The sequence below is a fragment of the Lethenteron reissneri genome, chromosome 5, assembly GCF_015708825.2.
Source record: "Lethenteron reissneri isolate LAM-NWPU_2019-01 chromosome 5, ASM1570882v1, whole genome shotgun sequence".
Lineage (NCBI taxonomy): Eukaryota > Metazoa > Chordata > Hyperoartia > Petromyzontiformes > Petromyzontidae > Lethenteron > Lethenteron reissneri.
The window spans coordinates 3,492,334-3,516,800 of NC_083783.1; the positions used below are offsets into that span (position 1 = coordinate 3,492,334).

The 24,467-nt window shown below is 48.5% G+C and overlaps 2 protein-coding genes and 1 long non-coding RNA gene across 4 annotated transcripts; 1 reads left to right on the top strand and 2 right to left on the bottom strand.

The window, feature by feature from the left end:
• The first annotated feature begins 266 nt into the window (after positions 1-266).
• On the top strand, positions 267-13,259 carry CCDC43 (coiled-coil domain containing 43). 2 transcript variants are annotated; one of them, XM_061567015.1, is made up of 6 exons: positions 267-732; positions 1,204-1,537; positions 7,253-7,346; positions 9,974-10,118; positions 11,576-11,643; positions 13,059-13,259. In XM_061567015.1, the coding sequence occupies exons 2-6, from the start codon at positions 1,373-1,375 to the stop codon at positions 13,244-13,246; spliced, it is 660 nt and encodes a 219-aa protein (XP_061422999.1). In that variant the 5' UTR covers positions 267-732; positions 1,204-1,372; the 3' UTR covers positions 13,247-13,259. The 2 variants fall into 2 exon arrangements, with proteins under 2 accessions (XP_061422999.1, XP_061423008.1); XM_061567024.1 differs by having other exon boundaries at positions 1,207-1,537.
• Positions 13,260-16,348: 3,089 nt separating this feature from the next.
• Positions 16,349-17,309, bottom strand: LOC133351604 (aerolysin-like protein). Its single transcript, XM_061566927.1, has one exon. It carries the CDS (start codon positions 17,270-17,272, stop codon positions 16,349-16,351), a length of 924 nt encoding a protein of 307 aa, XP_061422911.1. The 5' UTR covers positions 17,273-17,309.
• A 40-nt stretch (positions 17,310-17,349) lies between these two features.
• Positions 17,350-24,224, bottom strand: LOC133351758 (uncharacterized). The gene is made up of 3 exons (XR_009756220.1): positions 24,109-24,224; positions 18,177-18,239; positions 17,350-17,448 (listed from the first exon to the last, which is right to left on the bottom strand). It is a non-coding gene; the product is annotated as an uncharacterized LOC133351758 (long non-coding RNA).
• Between the last annotated feature and the right edge of the window lie 243 nt (positions 24,225-24,467).

Below are 24,467 nucleotides of genomic sequence, written 5' to 3' on the forward strand. Positions count from 1 at the left end.
GTGGGGGGGGGGGCCGGGCAATGGGGGTGGCGCTACGGGGCCTCTTGGGGCTCAAACGCACAAAGCGAAGTGCGAATTCACGTGAGCTACGGCACGCCACAGCGCATTACCTTCATGTTTCTTCTTTAAAACACCACCATGCGGAAAATATTATCCCAATCTCGCACAACAAAATTCGCCTCAATTTATTACGCGAACATACTATGCACGAAGCATGTTTGTTGTTGCTTTTATGCACGAACATTTTTTTTTTAAACCCCGCCAAATGTGAGGGGAAATTTTTTTTTGTGGCAATGTTGTGACGGCTCGGGCGCCCGCTTCACGATGCTGTGGCGACGAGGAGATGCCGGTGGATGGTGGGTGGGTGGTGGTGGAGAGAGAGGAGGAGATGAGAGAGAGGAGGCGAGAGAGAGAAGGCGAGAGAGGAGAGAGCCGCTCGGCTCAACCCCGTCGCCCCCTGACCTCTGACCACCTCGCTCGCGTCAGCGACCACGACGCCGCCTCCATCTTGCGGCTCTCCCCTCACACTCTCCGCGCTCTCCCCTCCCACTCTCTCCTCCCACTCTCCCCTCTGTCTCTCCTCCCCTCACACTCTCTCCTCACACTCTCCCCGCTCTCCCCTCCGTCTCCACTCTCGGCGCTCTCCGTCACGAGTCCAGGCCGCCTCTGCCGAGTCGCTCGATCCCTCCACGCACGTGGCGGTGTCGCGTGTCCCAGCCTCGCCACACCGAGGTCGGCACCAACACCACAACCACCATCACCACCACAACCATCATCACCACCGCCACCAACACCACCGCCACCAACACCACCACAACCATCATCACCACCATCATCACCACCACAACCATCATCACCACCATCATCACCACCACAACCATCATCATCACCACCGCCACCACAACCATCATCACCACCACAACCATCACCACCATCATCACAACCATCATCACCACCGCCACCAACACCACCTCCAACACCACAACCATCACCACAACCATCATCACCACCACAACCATCATCACCACCACAACAACCATCATCACCAACAGCACCACAACCATCATCACCACCGCCACCAACACCACCACCAACAGCACCACCACCAACAACATCATCACCAACACCACCACAACCATCATCACCACCGCCACTACCTCCACCACCACAACCATCATCGCCACCACCGCCGTTGTCTTCCAGCAGCCGCAGCCCTCCTCACGCGGGAGACGACCAGGGGACGACTTGAGGACGACTTGAGGACGACTTGGGGACGACTTGGAGACGACTTGTTGTGTCAAGACGAGGAGGAGGAGGACCCCTGGCCACTTCGTCGTCTTCGTCAGCGAGGATCTCCACACGCGGCGACTCGATGGCGGAGTTCGACTTCGCGCCGTGGTTGAGCAGGCGCCTGGAGGCGATGCAGGTGGACGCCGAGGTGTACGGGACCTACCTCGCCGGCATCCTGGCAGAGGACGACGACACGGACGAGGAGAAGGAGGACGCCATGCGGGCAGTGCTGTCCGCAGTCGTGGCGGTAAGGGCTTTAAAGATTACACTGAGTCTTTTTTGTTCTTTCGGTGAAGTCACGTAGAAGGAAAATATTGAAGTAATAAGAATGTTACATAATAAAATAATGTTTTATATTATTGGTTCTTTCGGTAAAGTCACGTAGAAGGAAAATAATAAAAATTAAACATAAAATAATGTTTTATTTTTTATATTATTGGTTCTTTCGGTAAGTCACGTAGAAGGAAAATAATAAAATAATAATTAAACATAATAAAATAATGTTTTATTTTTTATATTATTGGTTCTTTCGGTAAAGTCACGTAGAAGGAAAATAATAAAATGATAAAAATTAAACATAATAAAATAATGTTTTATTTTTTATATTATTAAGTCACGTAGAAGGAAAATAATAAAAGAATAAAAATTAAACATTGTAAAATAATCTTTTATTTTTGATATAATATTTTATTTTTATTCTTTTATTACTTCCCTTCTACGTGACTTTACCGAAAAAAACAAGAAGATGAATCCCTGCAGTCACGAAAGCTTTAAATCGAAAATAACACTGGTCAACAACAACAAAAAACATTTTTTTCTGGCCTAGACTTTTGCACCTGTTCTAGACTAATTTCAGGGTGGTGATTCCAAATCTGATCTCAGATTTGCTGTATCACATCTCGCTTTTATGCTATCGGCATACCCCATTTTCATTGATTTTACCCAAAATTAACTCTGTCACTTATGATTGCAAGTTGTTGCGAGTCAGTGACTGCTTTAGTGTTAAAATATGGTGCTGTATTTTTAGGATAGTGTGTTTATAATATCATTTTATGTAGCTATCCACATTTATTTAATATTTTTCTTCTGCAGTTTTTATTGAAAATGCAATATTTGATATCTCAAAAACCTGATGTGATAGACAAAAACTGATGCCAGATTTGGAATCAGCACCCCATGATTACCTTACAACCGTTGGAATACCTTATGCCAGAAAAAGTGTATTGACCAGTGTAATTGGTAGGCCACTGTGTGCCGGATTTGAAAGATTATAAACCGCAAATGACTCAATTGGAAGGCGCAGCAGCAGCAGCAGCAATCATCGCCTCGTCTGCTGTGCAAACTTGGCAGAAACCCCGCTTGAGAGACCGGCTTTGCTGGGTAAACAATCGCAAATACCAATACAGATGATGATGTGCATCTCATGGGAGGTCTCTCTCGCTTCTAAACGGGGTGCATGCGACGTGGGTCGGTCACGGTGTGTCTACGGTGTAACACAAGGACGTAGCCATGGACTCAACATTGGGGGGGACCAAATCTTTCAGGGGGTCTGGGGGTCCCCCGCCCCCCAGAAAAAATCTAAATTTGAAAACTCATTTCCTGACATTTCCTGCATAAAATATAAAAAATTCACTAACACATGGGATGGACTTTTTGTTTAGTTTTTACAATAATGTCTAATAGTGTATTGTATTACATTGCTCTGTTTTTACTTTTTTTTACCATTTCGTGTTTCATTGTATGTAATGGCAGAGATTAGGGATTAATAAAGTAATAACCACAATCATATAAACAAATCTATTTTATAGCAATATATTGGGGCCTTGGTGTTCAAGTTAATGTATTAGGTATAGCCCTGTGAGCCATTCGGCTCTTGAATCGGGTGCAACCGCAACAAACAAAAAACAAAAACATGAACAAAAAACATTTTAAAGTGAATATGTGACTGAGTGCAAACAGAAAATCCAAGAAAAGACAGCAAAATATTGCAGAAAAAACACCGTACACCAATGAGGTGTAACCTCGATGAGGTGTAACCTCATTCAGCGTGTTTACCCATTCACGCCCCACCGGGTCTCACGCCTCGAGTGGTTGGCAGCACGGGTAGCGAGCGATATTGCTGCTGCTGCTGCTGCTGCTCGTGATCCCAACTGAGGAATTTGCAGGTATTTTTCCAGCATTGGGATGTTTTGGCTCATACCAGTTTACATTGCGAGTGTGCATGTGGGCGCCACGGTGGCTATGAGATGTCAACTACCTCGCCTGGTATGCAGGAGGTCGTGGGTTCGATCCCGACCCTGACGCCTGCTGCTGTCTATTTCGAGTTTTTGTGTCTCTCTATCATCATCATCACAGTGGCTAGGAGATGTGAACTACCTCGCCTGGTATACAGGAGGTCGTGGGTTCGATCCCGACCCTGACGCCTGCTGCTGTCTATTTCGAGTTTTTGTGTCTCTCTATCATCATCATCACAGTGGCTAGGAGATGTGAACTACCTCGCCTGGTATGCAGGAGGTCGTGGGTTCGATCCCGACCCTGACGCCTGCTGCTGTCTATTTCGAGTTTGCGTGTCTCTCTATCATCATCATCACAGTGGCTAGGAGATGTGAACTACCTCGCCTGGTATGCAGGAGGTCGTGGGTTCGATCCCGACCCTGACGCCTGCTGCTGTCTATTTCGAGTTTGCGTGTCTCTCTATCATCATCATCATCACAGTGGCTAGGAGATGTGAACTACCTCGCCTGGTATGCAGGAGGTCGTGGGTTCGATCCCGACCCTGACGCCTGCTGCTGTCTATTTCGAGTTTGCGTGTCTCTCTATCATCATCATCACAGTGGCTAGGAGATGTGAACTACCTCGCCTGGTATGCAGGAGGTCGTGGGTTCGATCCCGACCCTGACGCCTGCTGCTGTATATTTCGAGTTTGCGTGTCTCTCCCCGTGCTCACGTGGATTTTTCTCCGGGTGCTCCGGTTTTATCACCTCCACATTCAGAATCAGCATCACGCGTTTAACGTATTTGGCTGCTTTAAATGTCCACAAGAGCCACTCATTTGTGGCCATGTCGCTTCTGAAAAAGAGCTACATAGCTCAGTGGGCCTTACCTGGTAAAAGAAAATAGTTTAAGCTATGTGAGGAGAACCAGGAGAAAAACCATGCAGAACAGGGGAAGAGCGAGAACTTACAAACTCCACAGAGAAAATGTAGCCGAGTGGGGAATAGAACCCTAGGAGTTACCACTTGAACCAACGTGCTGTGCTGTATTCGCTGCGCTAATCGTCTACTGGAGTGGGGAGTCTGCTCGTTGTACGGGTGCTGGGTGATTCGCTCTCGTGGGACCGTGGCGATGGAGCCCTTCATCCAGCAGTGAATTGACCCTGGCTGCTGCTACTGCTGCTGATGATGATGATGGTGACCGTGACGGTGGTGGTGGTGGTACGACTGCCATTGCAATATTGAAGCACAGCAGACTGCCCTTGCGCTCAGAGGCCAAGAATACATCGGTGGCTTTTTATTTTTAGTTGCAGCTGCTGAAGCCTCGGACTCGGGCGACCGATAACACAGAGCGGGGCAGCGACAGTGCCCGCTAAAGATAGCGCAGCAGACACCCACCCCACCTTACCCGCCCCCCCTACGGAGTTAAGCAGGGCCACAACAGCTCTTAATAAAAAAAAAAAAAATTGTTTTTTAAATCCTTTATATTAAGTTCGCTTGCTTGCTTGCGTGCTTGCTTGCTTGCTTGCTTACGACCGTGCAAACCTTTCGGTCGTTTTTTAACCCACTTCACGTGATCCAATCGAGCTGACATTTTGCACACAGACTCGTTGTGCGAAACAATTAATGTTCGTGAAAAGAAATTTCCAAAATTTTACACTGTTTAGGGAAAACAAATTAAATATTTAATTACCAATTGTTTAATACTGCAGACAATCATCTGACCCATAGGTGGCAGCCATCTCAAGCCAGAGGACGAGAGGACTCTAGCCGCCACGCATATAAAGGATTTAGAGTGAAAAACTTTGTTTTTACGGGTTATACTTATTTACCCTTTTATCTGGCAACAAAACTGACATCTTTTTTTTACAACGAGTCATGTTTGCATAGACCACAATACCTGCAGTCATAATGCAATCAAAAAACATAACTCTGATAATGTATGCACTGTCCTTGAAGTTGATTGGTCCACACCTGAGACAGCTTTCCTTAGAGCCTAGTCTCACATGGTGTTGGACCGGATGATGCCAAAAGGTGCACTAAAAAAAAAGTGTCAGTTTTGTTGCCAGATAAAATGGTAAAAAAGCTATTATATTTTTTACTGGAAAATGAGGTTCCAATGGTGTAAAATAATAAAAATTAAACAATAAAATTCTCACGACGTTTCGATTGCAACACAAGCAATCATCAAATTTTCTTGCTGTGGTTTTCACACCTGATGATGATTGCTTGTGTTGCAATCGAAACGTCGTGAGAATTTCATTGTTGCATTTTTTTATTATTGTATTATTTCCCTTCTACGTGACTTTACCGAAAGAACCAAGAATATGAATCCCTGCAGCTTTAAATCGAAAGTTCTTGCTCTGTGACCAAATCGCCCGCCAGTCAAAGAAAATTGCGGAATCTAAGCAGGGTTTGAGTCTGGATAATTCTTGGGAGTTTGGAGAGCTAGGGCTCTTGAATTGGATCATGTAAAATATACGCGATCTGACCCAAAATAACTTTATTGTGAATCATATTGTTTGCGAAAGTCCCACGGGATAAATTGGGGACTGCATGGCGGGCAGTGCAGTCTCATCCGCCAATGTGCTGCACTTCTATGCCACCGCATCTGTGCACCAGCCTTCGCCAAACCCGCACTGACCCAACCGTGGTGAAGTATGGTCAAACAGCGATGGCATGGAGAGGCCCTCATTCAGCAGTTGATTGACACAAAGTGCTGTGTGTGTTGTTATTTGATGATTGTGGGATACCGAGTCGTGGTGGAACAGGGCTAATTTGACTGAGTAGAGTAAAACATGATTCACATGAACACGGCAAGGTCAGGCACTAGGCCTAGGTTGAGAGGAATGGTTCTAATTTAATATATTTCACCTGGATAGGCCCTTGAAATGGGACATCGTCTGTTAACAGCACTCACTTCATGACTTGTCAAAGACAAAGATCCCCCGTATAACCTTAGTAGATTTTGGGGCAAGTTCTGTTAGCGAGAACCTATGAAGGCTGGCATGGTACACGAGGGGGTGGGTGGCCAGAACCACGCCTGACCGCCTTTGTCTTTCCAGTGGCGATGTTTACACTCCACACTTAATTGAGACTGCGTCAAATTAGGAGAGGCTCAGGACAGATTCAGATAATTGTCACTGGTGTTGGCCTTGAGCGGGAATCGAACTCGGGTCGCCGGGTTTGCAGCGCACGAACCACGACACTACCACTCGCTACATATACACACTCACCCACTCACTCACCCTCCCACTCACACCCTGAACATCCACACACAGCCACTCTCCCAAACACATACATAGCATACACAGTTACTTGCATACATTGTAAATCTATAACATACACGTTTGTATGTATACAACGAACATCACTCCCAATCCCACAGAAATGAATACAGTAGATGGCTAATACAATCGTGCATATAAACAGATTATACAGACCAGGAGAATTCAGTAAAAACCTCAATATTTCATGAGCCGCAATGGATTTGAACACGAGACGGTGGTCCTTAATAAATGACGTCACAAAGCAGTCCTTCAAGAGCCGCATGCGGCTCCGGGGCTGCAGGTTGCCGACCACTGACGTAGACCATCCTCCCGCGGTAACAGTTGCAGAGGCGTGAAATGTAAAATCGGTTGCGACGGGCAGTGTATAGTGCCATGTGGCAGCAGCTCTGCGTCGCTGTGAGGGCGCGCCCATTGCTACCTCTAAACGTTCTGTGCGCCACACGTATCCACCGTTCACAGGAGGAAGACTCGCTGGACTCGATTTGCAGGGAGATCCTGAGAAAGTGGAGGGAGATGGAACACCTTTCCAAAGAGAAACGGCGACTCCTCAATGGTAAACGCAGATGTGCAGTGCTGCTCTTGTTTGCGTGTCTTCACATTTTGTGCTATAACCCTTTGATCGACATGGGCCATTTTCTCTTGGGTGGTCATTTGGGTCAACGAGTGGATGGGCGAGCAGGTGGTTGAGCGGGCGAGCGGGTGGTTGAGCGGGCGAGCGGGTGGTTGAGCGGGCGAGCGGATGGTTGAGCGGGCGAGCAGGTGGTTGAGCGGGCGAGCGGGTGGTTGAGCGGGCGAGCGGGTGGTTGAGCGGGCGAGCGGGTGGTTGAGCGGGCGAGCGGGTGGTTGAGCGGGCGAGCGGGTGGTTGAGCGGGCGAGCGGGTGGTTGAGCGGTCGAGCGGGTGGTTGAGCGGTCGAGCGGGTGGTTGAGCGGTCGAGCGGGTGGTTGAGCGGTCGAGCGGGTGGTTGAGCGGTCGAGCGGGTGGTTGAGCGGTCGAGCGGGTGGTTGAGCGGTCGAGCGTGTGGTTGAGCGGGCGAGCGTGTGGTTGAGCGGGCGAGCGGGTGGTTGAGCGGGCGAGCGGGTGGTTGAGCGGGCGAGCGGGTGGTTGAGCGGGCGAGCGAGTGGTTGAGCGGGCGAGCGTGTGGGCGAGTGGGCGTGTGGGCGAGCGAGTCACGGTGTGCTGCTCGCAAACAGCACCAAGGCTTGACCCCCATCATGCGTTTCGTGCATGTCATGTGATCACATTGCAAGTGTAAAATTCTCTTAGCCTTGTCTCGACCACCAGCTCACGAGCTGAATGTTGCGACGTTTTGAAGTTGAGGCCACTGAATTGGAGGGTTGAAAAAGTGGAGACCGGTTTCCTTCTCATTAGGGTTGCACAGTGGTGACACTGGCACCTTACAGCAAGAAGCACCTGGGTTCGATTCCTGACTCAGGTAGCTCTCCATGTGGAGCTTGTATGTTTCCTAAGAGTTCCCAGTTTTCTACCGTAGCAACGAAAATGACCACACAATTTAACCGATATCGGCCAAAACAATCCAATGCTGAAAAATCACCTGCAAATTTCTCAATTGGGATCACACGGCGTCAGCAGCATCGCTCCCCAATTGTGAAAACTTGGCAGGATCCTCCTGACAAATATTCTTGAAACTCGTTGAAGCTTTCCTGGGTAAATGAACGTATAATAAAAATGAGGACCCATCGCTACGGTACAGTTGTCAAGGAGCTCTTATATGGATCGGACTCAAGTATGAATTTCTTGTTATAATGTGTAACTTGCCTGAAGTGTTGGATTTTAATCTGAGAGTTTTCGTGCCCCTCCATCTCCACCTCCCCAGTCCCCCCCAACGTAACAGACAGGCGGACAGAGCTAACACATCACCATTTATACATTTCGTCATATCGCGTTAAACACAAAATGTTGTAGCTACCCCAGAACCGGGTATCGGGATGTTCCCAATTCTCAGATTATCCCAAAAAAACGCGACAATCTCGCCTAGAATTTCGATTTAAAGCTTTCGTGACTGCAGGGATTCATCTTCTTGGTTCTTTCGGTAAAGTCACGTAGAAGGGAAGTAATAAAATAATAAAAATGAAACATAAAATAATTCTCACGACGTTTCGGCCACAACGCAAGCAGCCATCCTCAGGTGAAGACCAGGTCTGTCGGGGAGACGCTGTCTACGTGACTTTACCGAAAGAACCAAGAAGATGAATCTCGCCTAGGTACCGAGTTCCAGGCGCTCAACAACAAAAATAATGTGTGGAAGTGACGTCGCTAATAGGGCATCACTTTCCATGCTTCGGCCCCCCACCGAAAGTTGCGTCACATGGCACCCGGTGACGTCACGATGGTCAGCGCAAAGATATTTCAAATCGCTACATAACGGTCCGGTAAAGATCATAATTGTTCTTTAAATTATAAAATCTTGAAATTTCTCAAGCCATCCCTGACACGAAACGCACGTGAGGCGTGATGGTAATGTGTCCCAACTGGTCATGGGCCTCCCCTAGTTTGACTCGGCCGTAAATGAGAACCTTCTTCCGGTGTATAAACATCACCAATCGGGGAGGTGAAGGTGAAAAAATTAACCCGTAAAAACAAAGTTTTTCACTATAAATCCTTTATATGCGTGGCATCGGTTTTATTTTATTATTCATTTCTGTTTTTTCTTGAGTAAGAGTTTCATTTTTATCACATTGGTATTTTTAATTAAATATGAAAAAAAAAATTCCTAAAAAGTGGAAAATTTAGGAAAAAAAATTTTCACGAAAATAAATTGTCACGCACAACGAGTCTGTGTGCAAAATGTCAGCTCGATTGGATCACGGGAAGTGGGTTAAAAAACGACCGAAAGATTTGCACGGTCGTAAGCGCGCAAGCAAGCAAGTAAGTGAACTTAATATAAAGGATTTAAAAAGGTGGCTGGGCGCGGTGCTGGCCACCCGCTCCCTCGTGTACCGTGCCGGCCGTCATTGGTGCTACCCGCTTACAGCACTTGCCCCAAAAGTTTGTACAGGCTTTCGGGGGGGGGGGACCTTTCACAATCAGAATCTTTCTTTAGACTGGAGGAATCCGATGATCTATGAAGCTCTTTCCTTCACAGATGTCCAGTATGGGGCGGGTCTTCGGCGTGTAGGCGGTTGTGTATGTAACACGTCTGTGCGTGCGTGTGAGACAGGCTCGCGGGACGAGGTGCAAGTCCTGGCCAGCATGATCGAGCAGCAGGCCCAGCTGGTGGTGGCGCCCCGTGAGGTGACGCGCGAGGAGCGCCAGCGCAAGGAAGCGCTGCTGGCGCAGTACGCCACCGTGGAGGAGGCCCAGGAATATCCTCACTCGCGAGAAATATTAACCACCTCGTCTGGTATACAGGAGGTCATGGGTTCAATCCCGACCCTGATGCCGCCCGTATGTGGAGTTTGCGTGTTCTCTCTCTCTCTGTGGCCGTGTGGATTTTTTTCCGGGGACCTCTGGATTTTCCCTCCGTATTTAGAATCAACATCGTGTGCTCAGAGTGTTTGGACCGCTATGAATTTTAACGTGCTGACAAGCCACTTCGTGGAGCTATCATTTGTGGCCAGGTCGCTTCTGAAAAAGAGCTACGTAGCTGAGTGGGCCTAACCTGGTGAAGTAATAAGTATAACCCATAAAAACAAAGTTTTTCACTATAAATCCTTTATATGCGTGGCAGCGAACTTAATATAAAGGATTTAAAAATATATTCGCCTGTGGAGGACGCGGGGATCGATCCCGCGACCTTTGGCATGGGAAGCGAGGGCGCTACCAACTGCGCTACTCCGCCACGGCCTGTGGAGGGGTTACGCTCTGGGCTCTTATACTGTGACGTTCAGCCAAAGCCATGGATGAGTTCTATTTGAATATATGTAAAATAATTTTTATTTGCTTAAAAAGTGTAAAATTTTCGGAATTTTTTTTCACGAACATTAATTGTCTGGCACAACGAGTCTGTGTGGAAAATGTCAGCTCGATTGGATCACGGGAAGTGGGTTAAAAAACGACCGAAAGATTTGCATCAGCAAGCAAGCACGCAAGCAAGCACGCAAGCAAGCATGCGAACTTAATATAAAGGATTTAAAAATAGTTTATAATTTAGTTTGGAACCCTGACGTGGAACCCCACGCCCCGAGTCTTTTGACGCTTCCCATCTCGCTGTGCGTGCCCGTGCAGGAGAATGTACCCCACGGTGTCACGTGTGTGTACATGTGTGTGTGTGTACATGTGTGTGTACATGTGTGTACATGTGTGTGTGTGTACGTGTGTGTACGTGTGTGTACGTGTGTACGTGTGTGTGCGTGTACGTGTGTGTACGTGTGTGTACATGTGTACGTGTGTGTACGTGTGTGTGCGTGTACGTGTGTACATGAGTGTGTGTATGTGTGTTTACGTGTGTATGCGCCAAGGTTGGGGAGAAGTGTCGTAGTGGTTCGTACGCTGCGCTACAAAACCCGGCGACTCGGGTTACATTCCCGCTCACGGCCAACACCGGTGACGATTATCTGTACCGGTCCTGGGCCTCCCCTAGGTTGACTCCGCCTCAAATGAGTACCTGGTGCGGTGTGTAAACATCGCCACGAGGGAGACGAAGGTGACCAGGCATGGTGCTGGCCGTGCCGGCCTTCGTAGTTTGGCCACATACATAGGTGCTACTCGCAGCACTTTCTCTTAAAGCCTGTTAAGGCTACGTGGGGGTGTGGGGGGGTGTGGGGGGGGGCGATCTTTGTCGTTGTGCCCTCGGTGACGTTAACTCCTTTACTCGCCGCACTGAGGAGAGCGAGGAGCCGGAAGGAGCCACGGCAGCCAAGTCCGCGGGAGTGACGGACAAGAGCAAATGTATCCTTGCACCGATCAGCGCGCTCAGCCCGTTGGATATCGCAGATGTCATAAATGTTCCTTGGGGATCGGTGGGTCTACATGTTTTTACTTATTTTGCAGTTCTGCCGACCGCCCTGGCGCCAGGCTTTTTCGTAATAACAGTCGTAGCAATCACCACCGTCACCACCGTCACCATCATCGAGTGTCGGTGCACACAGCACGCGTTTATCCGGCTGTTTTCCCCTTGGGTATGGCAGTACAGCAAGTTGATAAATCTCCATCTGTGTTGGAATCTGTGCGGGGACTGAGTGTTGCCCTCCCCTCGGCACGCTCATGTGTTTTTTTTCGCGCTTCCTCTGATGAATGAATGAGTGAATGATACGCAGTCATTGTTGATGGAGTTGGCCAAGCATCCCAATATGTATGTACTGTACGTTGCACTTCTATGGCACCGTACGTAGCCAACCGTGCTAATCGTAGGTGCCGGGAGGGGGGGTGAAAGACAACATTAAACACGTAAAAATATAGGACCGCAGATCTTGGATAACAAGGCCACACATTCGGTTCTGTTGAGCTGGGGGTCTGGGTAAGGCCCCGGGAGCTTGTACGTTGCGGTGATGCACGCCGATGCGTGTGTGTGTGTGCTGTGAAATGTAAATATTCCTCCGCAAGAATTGGTGGCACTTGAGTGTCTATCCTAACCGTGCGAGTGATAGAGACTGGGCCCTGCTTGGCTGGACGGCTGCCGTGAATAACAGGTGTTATAGGCTGCTGCGGTGGTCGCGCTACGTGATGGGCTACAGAAGGCAGTGTGTCAGAATCTATTGCGCTGTAATTTCTATGCTCCCCATGTCGAGATTTAAAAGCAAAGGGTGTGCAGCAGCATTTGTACAACAGCTCTCAGCCTTGTGCAGACCACCAGCTCAAAAGAACTTAATGTGTGGCCATGTGTGGCTCATCCCTACATCAGGTAGCAGCAGTGAAATGAAGACGACTGTAGACTGGTTTCAGCCTCATTGGGACTCATGAGCAAAGCACAGTCATCAATGCACTCTACTGCCATACGCTTCTGCCCCCCGCCTTCACTAACCCGCACTGACCGGCATGGTGCAGCATGGTCCAGTAACCCCCCACGGCGAGCACGCTGTGGGGAGGAGGCCCTCATCCAGCAGTGGATTATTGGCAGAGAGGCTGCAAACCAATCAATCGCAACCCCATTTGTTAAGCAACAAATCGAGAGCTCTCGGCTAAAAATCGTGCAACGCTCTATGGATTGCGTAACGCTCCTTCGTTGACTATGCGTGACGAACGAATGATGATGTTGTTGGATGACGTTGGCATCGGGTGATCTTCTACGGGAGTTCCCGTGTCCCCGTCAATCGCCGGCCCGGCGCTATCCGGTTGCATTGCTTAACACGCGGCCGTGCGCGCAGCTCTGTTCCGCAACACGAACGCGGAGACGGTGGCGGAGAAGCAGCGTCTGCAGCGCGAGCAGGCGCGCGAGGACTCGCAGCGCAAGAAGGAGCAGGACAAGACGCAGCGGGAGAAGGACAAGGTGCAGAAGCAGGAGAAGAAAGACGAGAAGCGCAAGAAGGCCCAGAAGGTCGAGCGACGGCGATGATGAGAGAGCGGTGGTGGTGGGGGGGGGGGGGTGGTGGGGGGGGGCGGGGGGGTGGCGACCGGACCGGGCGGTGTGGGGGTCGGGGACGATCTCGGCCGCGCCGGCACTGGCGCTGTGCCCGCGTCCCCCGTGTGGCTTCTTTTTTCGGCGATCGGCAATAAACGGACTTAATTATTAGTTTTGGTAACCTCGCTGCGGTTGTGGCGTGGTTGTGTGGAGTGGTTGTGGCGTGGTTGTGCGGAGTGGTTGTGCGGCGTGGTTGCGTTTTTGTGTGGTTGTGTTGTGTGGTTGTGTTGTGTGGTTGTGCGGCGTGGTTGTGTGGCATGGTTGTGTGGTTGTGTGGAGTGGTTGTGCGGCGTGGTTGCGTTTTTGTGGTTGTGTTGTGCGGCGTGGTTGTGTGGTTGTGTGGAGTGGTTGTGCGGCGTGGTTGCGTTTTTGTGTGGTTGTGTTGTGCGGCGTGGTTGTGCGGTTGTGCGGCGTGGTTGTGGCCGGCCGTGTGAGCGAGCGAGACACGCCACTGCTTTCCCTCCCATCCACAAACCGGCCACGTGGCCGTGGAGCAGGCGGCGTGCGGCTGTGAGGTTGCGAGTTCGAATCCTGGTTGGGGGGGGGGGTTACTTGGCTCATCATCCAACCCCTCCGAGGTTCGATAAAAATGAGCATCGCTTTGTTGTGGGCAGTGGTTGTCGCACAGACTCCTGCAGCCGCTGATGGGATGTGGAGTTTCTGCTCGGGGCTGTAAGCAGGTGATGGGCGCCGATGACTCCTTATTTGACTTGATTTTTTTACTTGACATTCTGAAGAGGTGGAGTGGGCTGTTGTATTATTATTGCTGCTACTACTACTACGCTTTACCCCGCAAAGCTGCGAGTCCCAAGACGTTTTTTCAGGAGGGTCTTGTTCAGTTTATGCAGTAGGGGGGCGATGTCGCTGCTGCTGCTGCTGCGTGTGATCCCATCTGTGAAATGTTCAGGTAATGTTTAAGCATGGGGCAGCTTGGTCAATACTGGTGACATTGTGTGGAGATTTGTTTTAGCTATGGGAGAACAACGGAGGAAACCCATGAAGAACAGGCAGAGACCATCCAAAGATGTCCCGTGTAGCCTTAACAGGCTGTTGGGGCAAGTGCTGTTAGCGAGCACCTATGAAGGCCGGCACGACACACGAGGGGGTGGGTGGCTGGCACCATGCCCAGCCGCCGTTTTCTTTCCAGTGATGCTGTGTACACACCGCACCAGGTACTTATTTGAGGCTGAGGCGATCTAGGGGAGGCCCAGGACCGGTTCAGAAAATTGGTGTTGGCTGTGAGCGGCAATTGAACTTGGGTCACCGGGTTCGTAGCGCAGCGCGCTGACCGCGACACTGCAGATACAAACTCCACACATTAACACAAACAACCCACACTGCAGAACATGAGTAGCCCTAACTCCACACGGAGGCGTCGGAGCTGAGATTCGAACCCAGGCCCACCTAGCTGCGATGCACGAGTGTTTACAAATGGTCTCATGAATACGATGCCCCCCCCCCCATCGGTGGAGAGATTTAAGTTCCTATGTGGTCACACTGATTCTGCATCGAGACGCTTTGGACTGTGCACAGATATTGCCTGTGGCCAATTTATCCGGCGTTTGGCAGGCCTCGGAAGCGAAGCAGAGTTGAGTCTGGATAGAGTGTGTAAGGTTAACCACCACCATGCACAATAACAGGTGTTATGCCCGAAGAAACCAGCAGATAAATGAACATGGGCCATGGTCTATCCCAGCGTTCACTAATTATTTCCACTTTCGTAGAGAAGATGCCGGTGTGAGGGCCGCCACTTGAAAAGATTAGGGGTTTGACAGCAGCACGATGATGGGGGTTAAATTTCGATTTAAAGCTTTCGTGACTGCAGGGATTCATCTTCTTGGTTCACTTGAGGACGGCCGCTTGTGTTGTGGCCGAAACGTCGTGAGAATTCCCTTATACGTGACTTTACCGAAAGAACCAAGAAGATGAATCCCTGCAGTCACGAAAGCTTTAAATCGAAATTTAACCGCCACTACGGGGTGGGATTCCATACAGTCTTTCACCTGAGGACGGCTGCTTGCGTTGTGGCCGAAACGTGGGAATTATTTTATTTTTTTATTCCCTTCTACGTGACTTTACCGAAAGAACCAAGAAGATCTGTATACTGTTTTGTCGTTTACAGTAATGCCTGAACGCAGCATGAGCGGCAGATTTCTCACGGTGTAGTTTGTGTCGTCAAACGAACACTCGATTCACGTGCCGGAATTAGATACGATTTGTTCCTTCAATCGATACGGAGGCGTTAATACGCCTGGCCATGCCCCACATGAACGTCTTTTGCACCGTACGTAGCCAACCGTACGTGCGGGGGCAGACAAAGGAAACACAAAACAAACTCCATTAAATAAATTAGTTTGTAAATGTAGATGATTTTAAAGTGCGTAGCTCCAGTGGCTTCCTAACATCGGAAGGAAGAGCGTTCCAGACGGCCACCGAAGCGCATCTGGAAGCACCACGCGATGCGGTGACCACTGCCAGCCACAAGTCGCTGCGAGGATGACTGAAGCTCGCTCGCGCTCCATGACGAGATCAAGTGATCGTGGTTCCTTTGTGGCGAGCACACATACACAGGGTGCTTCAAAAACACGTTCCTTCAGTGGGCAGGTAGGAACTTGGTCGGATGGCGCATTCGTGCACGTCAGACAATCCGCACTGGGAAGTGTGGAACCTGTTTCTAGCTGTAAAACATACCATGCCACTAACCCACCGTTTCAATAATGGCCATGCAAAGCAGAAGATATGAAGCTCGATACTCGTTGATGCTTTCGGTAAAGTCACGGTGAAAAGAATCAAAGAGTATGGATCCTTGCAGTCACGAAAACGTCAAATTTAGAATAGGAAGCTCAATGCAACTACAAAATAATCCCTGCCAACAGCAAATGGTGAAATATGTCTATAAACATTAGAACCTCGTAAAAATGTAAATTCCTTACATGCAAAGAGAAAATTGAAGTGCAATGCAGAAGGCTTTTATTCGTAGTCAGCCACAATTATTCTTTCAGAACATTTGATCAAAATGCGGTACAAAACGCTGCTCTATTTCTCAGTAGCACGGGCGGTCATTTTGGTGTAAGTGAGCCCCTTGTAGACGCCACTCAGGGGAACGTCAAAGAAAGCGCCATTCATACAGGTGATGCGCAGTAGGGCCGCGTACGGGAGGTCGATGTTTGCACGCCCGATTTTGGCGACAACGGTGACAGTCTTGTGCGGAGGAACCGAGACAGGGAACGTGAGAGTTTCCGTTCGCTCCTCCGAGTTCTCCAACGCGTGCGTGGTCTCAGAGCTCACGGTGAAGCTGAACCCGGTCTCTACCTCCACGACCTCAGGTATGCCTGCCGAGACGGTCAGGCTGAAGGTGAACTCGATCTTGTTGGTCGTAGACCACGACGACTTTTTGGTTATCGTCTTGGAGCTCTGGAAGGTGTGCGACTGCACGACGCTGGTGTCGTTTATATACTCCATGTCTTTAATCTCCTCCATCTGCACGTTAGCCAGAACCTGGTGCATGGTTGGGTACTTCATGTTCTGGATCACCGACGACTGGACAGCATTGATGAAAAGGAAGCCCATGGAGTCGATGTCAGCCCCCGCTCGGCCCTGAACGCCCAAGCATATGCCGGAGCCCACGTCGATCTTGTACTCGATCTTGAGCCCCCAGTCCGTCATCTTGGTAAAGAACTCGCGGTTGCGGCTCGTTCTGAACTTGATGGCACCCAGACGCGTGCCGGCCCCATTGCCCCACAGGGAGAGCTGCGACATGAACTCGCCCGACTGGAATTCAAACTGCTGAGCAGAGGAGTCAACGAAGCCGAATTTCTGCCTTCGCCCGTCAGTCAGCCACACCTCCACACCCCTCACTTGCCAGCCTCCAACGCTCACGGAGAGTTTCTGCAGCGTGGCCGCATTGCTCCTCCCATCAAACGAGAACGCATTTCCACCTTTCCCTCCAATGATGTGCATTGGAGGGAAAGGTCTGGATGGAGACGGAATGGCAAGCATGGTTTCAAGCCAAGTATTCCTGCCTTGCTATCATTTACAAACAAGTATAACCAGTAAAAACAAAGTTTTTCACTACAAATCCTTTATATGCGTGGCGGCTACAGTCCTCTCGTCCTCTGGCTTGAGATGGCTGCCACCTATGGGTCAGATGATTGCATTGCACCATTAAGCAATTGGTAATTAAATATAATATTTTTGTCCTAAAAAGTGTAAAATTTTGAAACAAAAAATTTCACGAACATTATTTGTCACGCACAACGAGTCTGTGTGCAAAATGTCAGCTCGATTGGATCACGGGAAGTGGGTTAAAAAACGACCGAAAGATATGCACGGTCGTAAGCAAGCGACCTTAATATAAAGGATTTAAAAACAGAATCAGGACTACAGTTCAGTAGTAACTGTAGTTCACTGTACCATTCGCGTCTTAAAATTTGGACATTAAAATACTTCGGAAGGGCTGAAAAATAGGCACCAAATAGCGTGCAATAGACATTTGACATGCCGTTAAAGCAGGTTTTAAATCTTTGGGCAAGTATGCAACATAAACCTAATCCGAGTCAAAATTACTACCGTTTTTAAGATTTAAATTTGTGGAATCAATATTAAAACAAAAAGTGCGCAACACAATGAACTCTCCGCTGATCAATTAACAATTAGTCCTTGAAGCACAAGCGTGCGTGCTCATTGTTGTTGGCAGAGTATCAAAACTAAATGCCCACACACACACACATTTCTCCCAACATCAAACAGCAGGATAGAGTATGGCCCATTTCCACAAACCTCGATCCACTCGGCCACAGTAGACCATCATGCAGTGGGGCAATGCAAGAGGGATGCACGTGTCAAATTGCAGTAGCACAAATACCTTTTCTTTCCACGAACAATGAAAAGCTTGAATAAAGGATCCAGAGACTTGGCTGAAGGCGACCTAAACGGGTCATATGAACAGAAGCAGTTTGGTTAAGGTAGTGTGGGGAAACCAGATTAACCCTATAATCCAAGGCAACCATGTTTGCATATGCAGATCGCCCAAGCAAGAACCATCTTGGCCAAAAAAATTAACAGCGGAGGTTTTTTTTAGAACGCAGTGGTCATTAGGTGTTGCATCATATCAGAGTGGAGAAATTTATGACAGCACTGTTTGAAAAGGGGTCAAATTAGACCCTTCTTTAGATAAAAAAAAAATAGGTGGCAGGACAGGTAAAATTTATTTGAGAATTCCCATTAACCGCGTTTCAAACTTGAAAGGGTTTCCAGCTTCTGCCATACAACCCTCAGATTTCAGGTCAATGAAACGGAAGTTGTGCGGCCCAATGCTACGAATCCATTTTTAAAACATAAGAGATTCAGCTAGAATTTTGGCAGGTGAGGCTTTGATTAAGGTACAGAACACAGTTTTAAAAAATTACAGGGAGATCAACCCGGCTAATATATTGTTCAAACAAAGAGCCCATTGTTGATGTTGGAAAGGGAGAATTTAGGTAAAAAAGCTAATGCATGCTTTTATTTGCTATATAAAACTTCGACTCCAAAATTATTCAAATTTTGTGTCTTTAACAAGTGGCTGGCTTGCATAAAAATGGCAAAATGGAAGGTTACATGGATTGTTAAAACGCAATAAAAGGCGCAAAATGTACAAGACCTGGGACAGGCTTTAAGGAAATATTGAATTGTCATGCGCGGCGAGTGCGTGTAGAAAACGTCAGCTTGTTCGGCTTAGTACCTCCGAAGACATTAATCCTTAAAAGCTAAAAAAGAAAACTAACAACGCAGAAAGTGAAATAAAAGTATGAAAAAAAAGACAACGAGCATGCACCCAACATGGTCTGGAAAGGGGGCACTACAGCAACTCCTACAGCAACTCCTACAGCAACTCCTACAGCAACTCCTACAGCAACTCCTACAGCAACTCCTACAGCAACTCCTACAGCAACTCCTACAGCAACTCCTACAGCAACTCCTACAGCAACTCCTACAGCAACTCCTACAGCAACTCCTACAGCAACTCCTACAGCAACTCCTACAGCAACTCCTACAGCAACTCCTACAGCAACTCCTACAGCAACTCCTACAGCAACTCCTACAGCAACTCCTACAGCAACTCCTACAGCAACTCCTACAGCAACTCCTACAGCAACTCCTACAGCAACTCCTACAGCAACTCCTACAGCAACTCCTACAGCAACTCCTACAGCAATGTAGCCCGCCCCACTCACCACTTACAAAAACAGTCAACCCCGTGAAGAGCAGATGCGGTGTGCCGTCTGCTCCCTCCTTTATAACGAGGGAGCGCACGTCACGTGGAACAATCACGCGGGTTTGCCTTCCCATCCCTGGCCAATCATAGGGGTCCGAGAGAGAAGGCAATCATCGCGTGTCAATCAGCATGATGAGTCACTAATTGGATGGGTGGCGCTTCCTGCGCTCGTTCCTATTTTGCGTGAGACTCCGTTAACGAGCCCAGCCACGCGCGCTCGGGCTTCATAGACGCAATCACGACCCCCAAATGAGTATGTTGAGAATCATACTCTAAGGTTTTTTCGGTAAAGTCACGTAGGTAAAAAAAATAAAATTAAACGTTAATGAAAGTAATAATGGAAATAAAATCAAATAAAAATATTCACGACGTTTCGGAGGCAACACAAGTCTCCGTCATCAGGTGGGACCGGCACAGCTAAAATTACTGCATCAAAAAATTTACCCGTAAAAACAAAGTTTTTCACTATAAATCCTTTATATGCGTGGCGGCTAGAGTCCTCTCATCCTCTGGCTTGAGATGGCTGCCACCTATGGGTCAGATGATTGCCTGGCAGCATTAAGCAATTGGTTATTAAATATAATTTTTTTTTCCTAAAAAGTGTAAAATTTTGCTAAATTTTTTCACGAAAATAAATTGTCACGCACAACCAATCTGTGTGCAAAATGTCAGCTCGATTGGATCACGGGAAGTGGGTTAAAAAACGACCGAAAGATTTGCACGGTCCTAAGCAAGCACGCAAGCAAACAAGTAAGTGAACTTAATATAAAGGATTTCATAAAGGATTTAAATAAAAAAAACCACCGAAAGATTTGCACGATCGTAAGCGCGCAAGCAAGCAAGCAGGCGAACTTAATATAAAGGATTTTTAAAAAGATGTTGAGAGTCCATTGAGGTAGCTCACATCACGTGACAGAATTACGCGCACGTGCCTCCTCCCATCTTCCCCTGCAGGCCAATCATCGGGAGCCAATCAGAGCGAAGATTCGCTCATTGCACGCGCGCCCATTGTCCCGAGGCGTCGTTCATGAGCCAAGCTACTGGCACGCGCCTCGTTAATGCCGTGAGTCAATTGAGTTGTGTGCTCAAGTGATTTAAACGTTTTTGTTTAAATCCTTTATATTAAGTTCACTTGCTTGCTTGCTTGCGCGCTTACGACCGTGAAAATCTTTCGGTCGTTTTTTAACCCACTTCCCCGTGATCCAATCGAGCTGACATTTTGCACACAGACTCGTTGTGCGTGACAATTTATTTTCGTGAAATTTTTTTTCCAAAATGTTACACTTTTTAGGAAAAAAATATATATATTTAATTACCAATTGCTTAATGGTGGCACGCAATCATCTGACCCATAGGTGGCAGCCATCTCAAGCCAGAGGACGAGAGGACTCTAGCCGCCACGCATATAAAGGATTATAGTGAAAAACTTTGTTTTTACGGGTTAATTTTTTTTCTCTCTTTAACATGGTCCACACGAAAAAGTTCAAATTAGCCTCGCTACCATCACCATCTGTAATTCATGTTGTTAATAAGTGCCTTGTCGATTGAACTGAACGTGCCTCTGGATATTTTGTTTTTACTCATTTGTTCAATTGTGGAATGCTTTGATTTGTCTGCTGGCCGGGTCTCCCTTGAACACGTTCCTTCGGAGTGGGCAGGTCAGAACTTGGTTGGACAGCGCATTCGTGCGATCCGTGTCACGCGGCAAAAGCTGCGTGGGGAGGCGCGTCACGTGGTGCTGAGCCCGCCCGAAGCGCTCTATGAAATACAAATCGAGGGCGGGGCTATGCACGACAGACAGACACATAATCCCTGGTGGGCAGTGTGGAACTACTGTTCCTACCTGTATAACACGTTCCTTCGGAGTGGGCAGGTAGGAACTTGGTTGGACAGTGCTTTCGTGCACGACAGACAGACAAATAATCCCTGGTGGGCAGTGTGGAACCTGTTGTTCCTACCTGTATGTATACAAGATAACTTGACTTTAGGTAGCCAGGCAGACAGCCCCCTGAACTATCGCCCCCCCCCCTCCCTTAGGCCCCTCCCTTAGGCCCCTCCCCTGACCCCCTTCCCTCAGGCCCCTCCCCTGACCACCCCCATATCCTTAGGCCCCTCCCCTGACCCCCCTCCTTAGGCCCCTCCCCTGACCACCCTCCCTCAGGCCCCTCCGCTGACCCCCCCCTTCCTTAGGCCCCTCCCCTGACCCCCCTCCCTCAGGCCCCTCCCCTGACTCCCCCCTTCCTTAGGCCCCTCCCCTGACCCCCCTCCCTCAGGCCCCTCCGCTGACCCCCCCCTTCCTTAGGCCCCTCCCCTGACCCCCCTCCCTCAGGCCCCTCCCCTGAACCCCCCTCCCTCAGGCCCCTCCCCTGAACCCCCCTCCCTCAGGCCCCTCCGCTGACCCCCCCCTCCCTCAGGCCCCTCCCCTGACCCCCCTCCCTCAGGCCCCTCCCCTGACTCCCCCCTTCCTTAGGCCCCTCCCCTCTCCGTACCCGGCAGTAGGTCTCCACCAATCAAAGAGCTGTTTATGTTATATATTTATTTATGCACGACAGACAGACAGACAATAAATCCCTGGTGGGCAGTGTGGAACATTGTTCCTACCTGTAAAATGTGAACACTTCTGAGAATTTGCAACAACACCACAATAAATGTGCCACTTCCGGGCTCTGGAGAGAACCTGGGGAAGAAGATTCCAGGCACGCGTTGGCAACGATGGCGAACAAATTGAGGATTTTTGACTTTCGATTTAAAGCTTTCGTGACTGCAGGGATTCATCATGGGACCTCTTTTGCCAGTCATCTGGTCGAACACCATATGAGACGAGGCTCCAAAGAAAGCTGTCTCTGGTGTGGACCAATCAGTTTCAAAGACAATGCATAAATTACCAGAGTGTTGTTTTTTTGCATTTGACTGCAAGTATTGTGGTTAATGTAAACATGATTCCTTGCAAAAGGTGTCAGTTTTGTTGCCAGAAAAAAGGGGGAAAACCCCTATTAGTATATGCAGGGATTCATCTTCTTGGTTCTTTCGGTAAAGTCACGTAGAAGGGAAATAATAAAATAATAAAAATTACACGTAATAATATAATAATATTATGTTTTTTTTATTCCCTTCTACGTGACTTTACCGAAAGAACAAAGAAGATGAATTTTGACTTTGTGAAGCTATTAACCTGACATTTGTTATCATGTTACAGTGTAGTATTATCCGTTCTGTTCCCGTTAAAAACGATAGTCCTATATTAGTCTTGATTTGAAGCTGGAATCCATACTCTTTGGTTCTTTCGGTAAAGTCACGTAGGGTAGACAATAAAATAAATAACGACGTTTCGATCACAACACAATAGCGGTCGTCCTCAGGCGGAAACAATATAATCCATCAGTGGAACTGCTGAACCAGCGAGCGAGCAGCTACAACAATGCTATGTGTGTCCTATATTACTGGTAGGAACCTCCTGGTTACACCAGCCCACAGGGGATTATTGTGTCCGTCGTGCAGGGACGGGCTGGTTGGGGAGCGAGGGGATGGGAGGGGAGGGTGGGGAGAGGCTGGGTGGGGAGGGGCTGGGTGGAGAGGGGTGGGGCTGGGTGGGGAGGGGCTGGTCACCCCGTGGTGATCCTTATAAAACTCAACATTTAACCTACTCACGCCGGCTTGTGCCCGCCCTCACAGTCGGGCATATTTGCGGAATACACCACGCCGCCGTTGACCCTGGCCATTGACCGAGCAACCCAACGTTCCTACCAGCTCCCTCCGCAGGAATGTGTTAGTGTTTATATTTTTTTGAAGCACCATGTATAAGCCGCAACAAAAGACCACCCCTCCCGTGATGAGTTGCCAGCTCCAAGCGGATTTCATTGTAACGAGGTGAGAAGTCGAGAGAGCACGGAAAGGTCAGGTTCAAGAGTGACCGGGGGGGGGGGGGGGTCACCAAAATGACGACAGGAAACAAAGTACAGCAATAAAGAAAATAGCCGTCGGGGTTCATAAAACAATTGCCGTCACATGATGATTAAAAAGTAGAGGGGTTTTTTGTTAGATCGCGTAAATATATAAATGTGTCGTTAAAACCCGCCACCACCCGACACAGCCAACTAGTAAGGGTTGTCACGTCAACAGAACGTGCCAATTCGTCACTAGTACAGCACTAGTGTAGTGTATAGTGTAGTGTGTATAGTGTAGTGTATAGTAGTGTATGGTGTAGTGTATAGTGTATAATGTAGTATACTAGTACAGCACTAGTGTATAGTGTAGTGTATAGTCTAGTGTATAGTGTAGTGTGTATAGTGTAGTGTATAGTAGTGTATGGTGTAGTGTGTATAGTGTATAATGTAGTATACTAGTACAGCACTAGTGTAGTGTATAGTGTATAATGTAGTGTATAGTGTACAATGTAGTGTATAGTGTAGTATACTAGTACCGCACTAACTGGTTGTGTGTTGGAGAGCCAAGCCACAACATTTACAATCTGAGTACGACGTTTCGCCAGTAATTACAACTAGCTTCATCAGACGACAGCCAGATTTGTGTAGAAGTCCACCTGTTTCGTTCCTTATATGGAGGCGTGGTAGATGTGGTGACCACGCTTCTGCGCTCTTGCGCAAAGTGGGGGGCCGTCCATAAATGACGTCACGCACCTAGGGGGGGGGGTCAGACATTTGTGACGATGTGTGACGAGGGGGAGGGGGTGAGGAATGTGACGTCACATCAAAATGCGCAACTTTAAATAAATATAGACAACACGTTCTACTTAATTAAATAGGCTTTTTAAATCCTTTATATTAAGTTCGCTTGCTTGCTTGCTTAGGACCGTGCAAATCTTTCGGTCGTTTTTTAACCCACTTCCCGTGATCCAATCGAGCTGACGTTTTGCACACAGACTCGTTGTGCGTGACAATG

Bases quoted from the DNA above. Each gene is read 5' to 3' on its own strand.
- CCDC43 (XM_061567015.1), top strand. From the start codon at position 1,373: ATGGCGGAGTTCGACTTCGCGCCGTGGTTGAGCAGGCGCCTGGAGGCG. The intron at 10,119-11,575 runs ATATCCTCACTC...TACTCGCCGCAC, and splicing joins ACCGTGGAGGAGGCCCAGGA to TGAGGAGAGCGAGGAGCCGG. The intron at 11,644-13,058 runs GTATCCTTGCAC...CCGTGCGCGCAG, and splicing joins AGTGACGGACAAGAGCAAAT to CTCTGTTCCGCAACACGAAC.
- LOC133351604 (XM_061566927.1), bottom strand. From the start codon at position 17,272: ATGCACATCATTGGAGGGAAAGGTGGAAATGCGTTCTCGTTTGATGGG.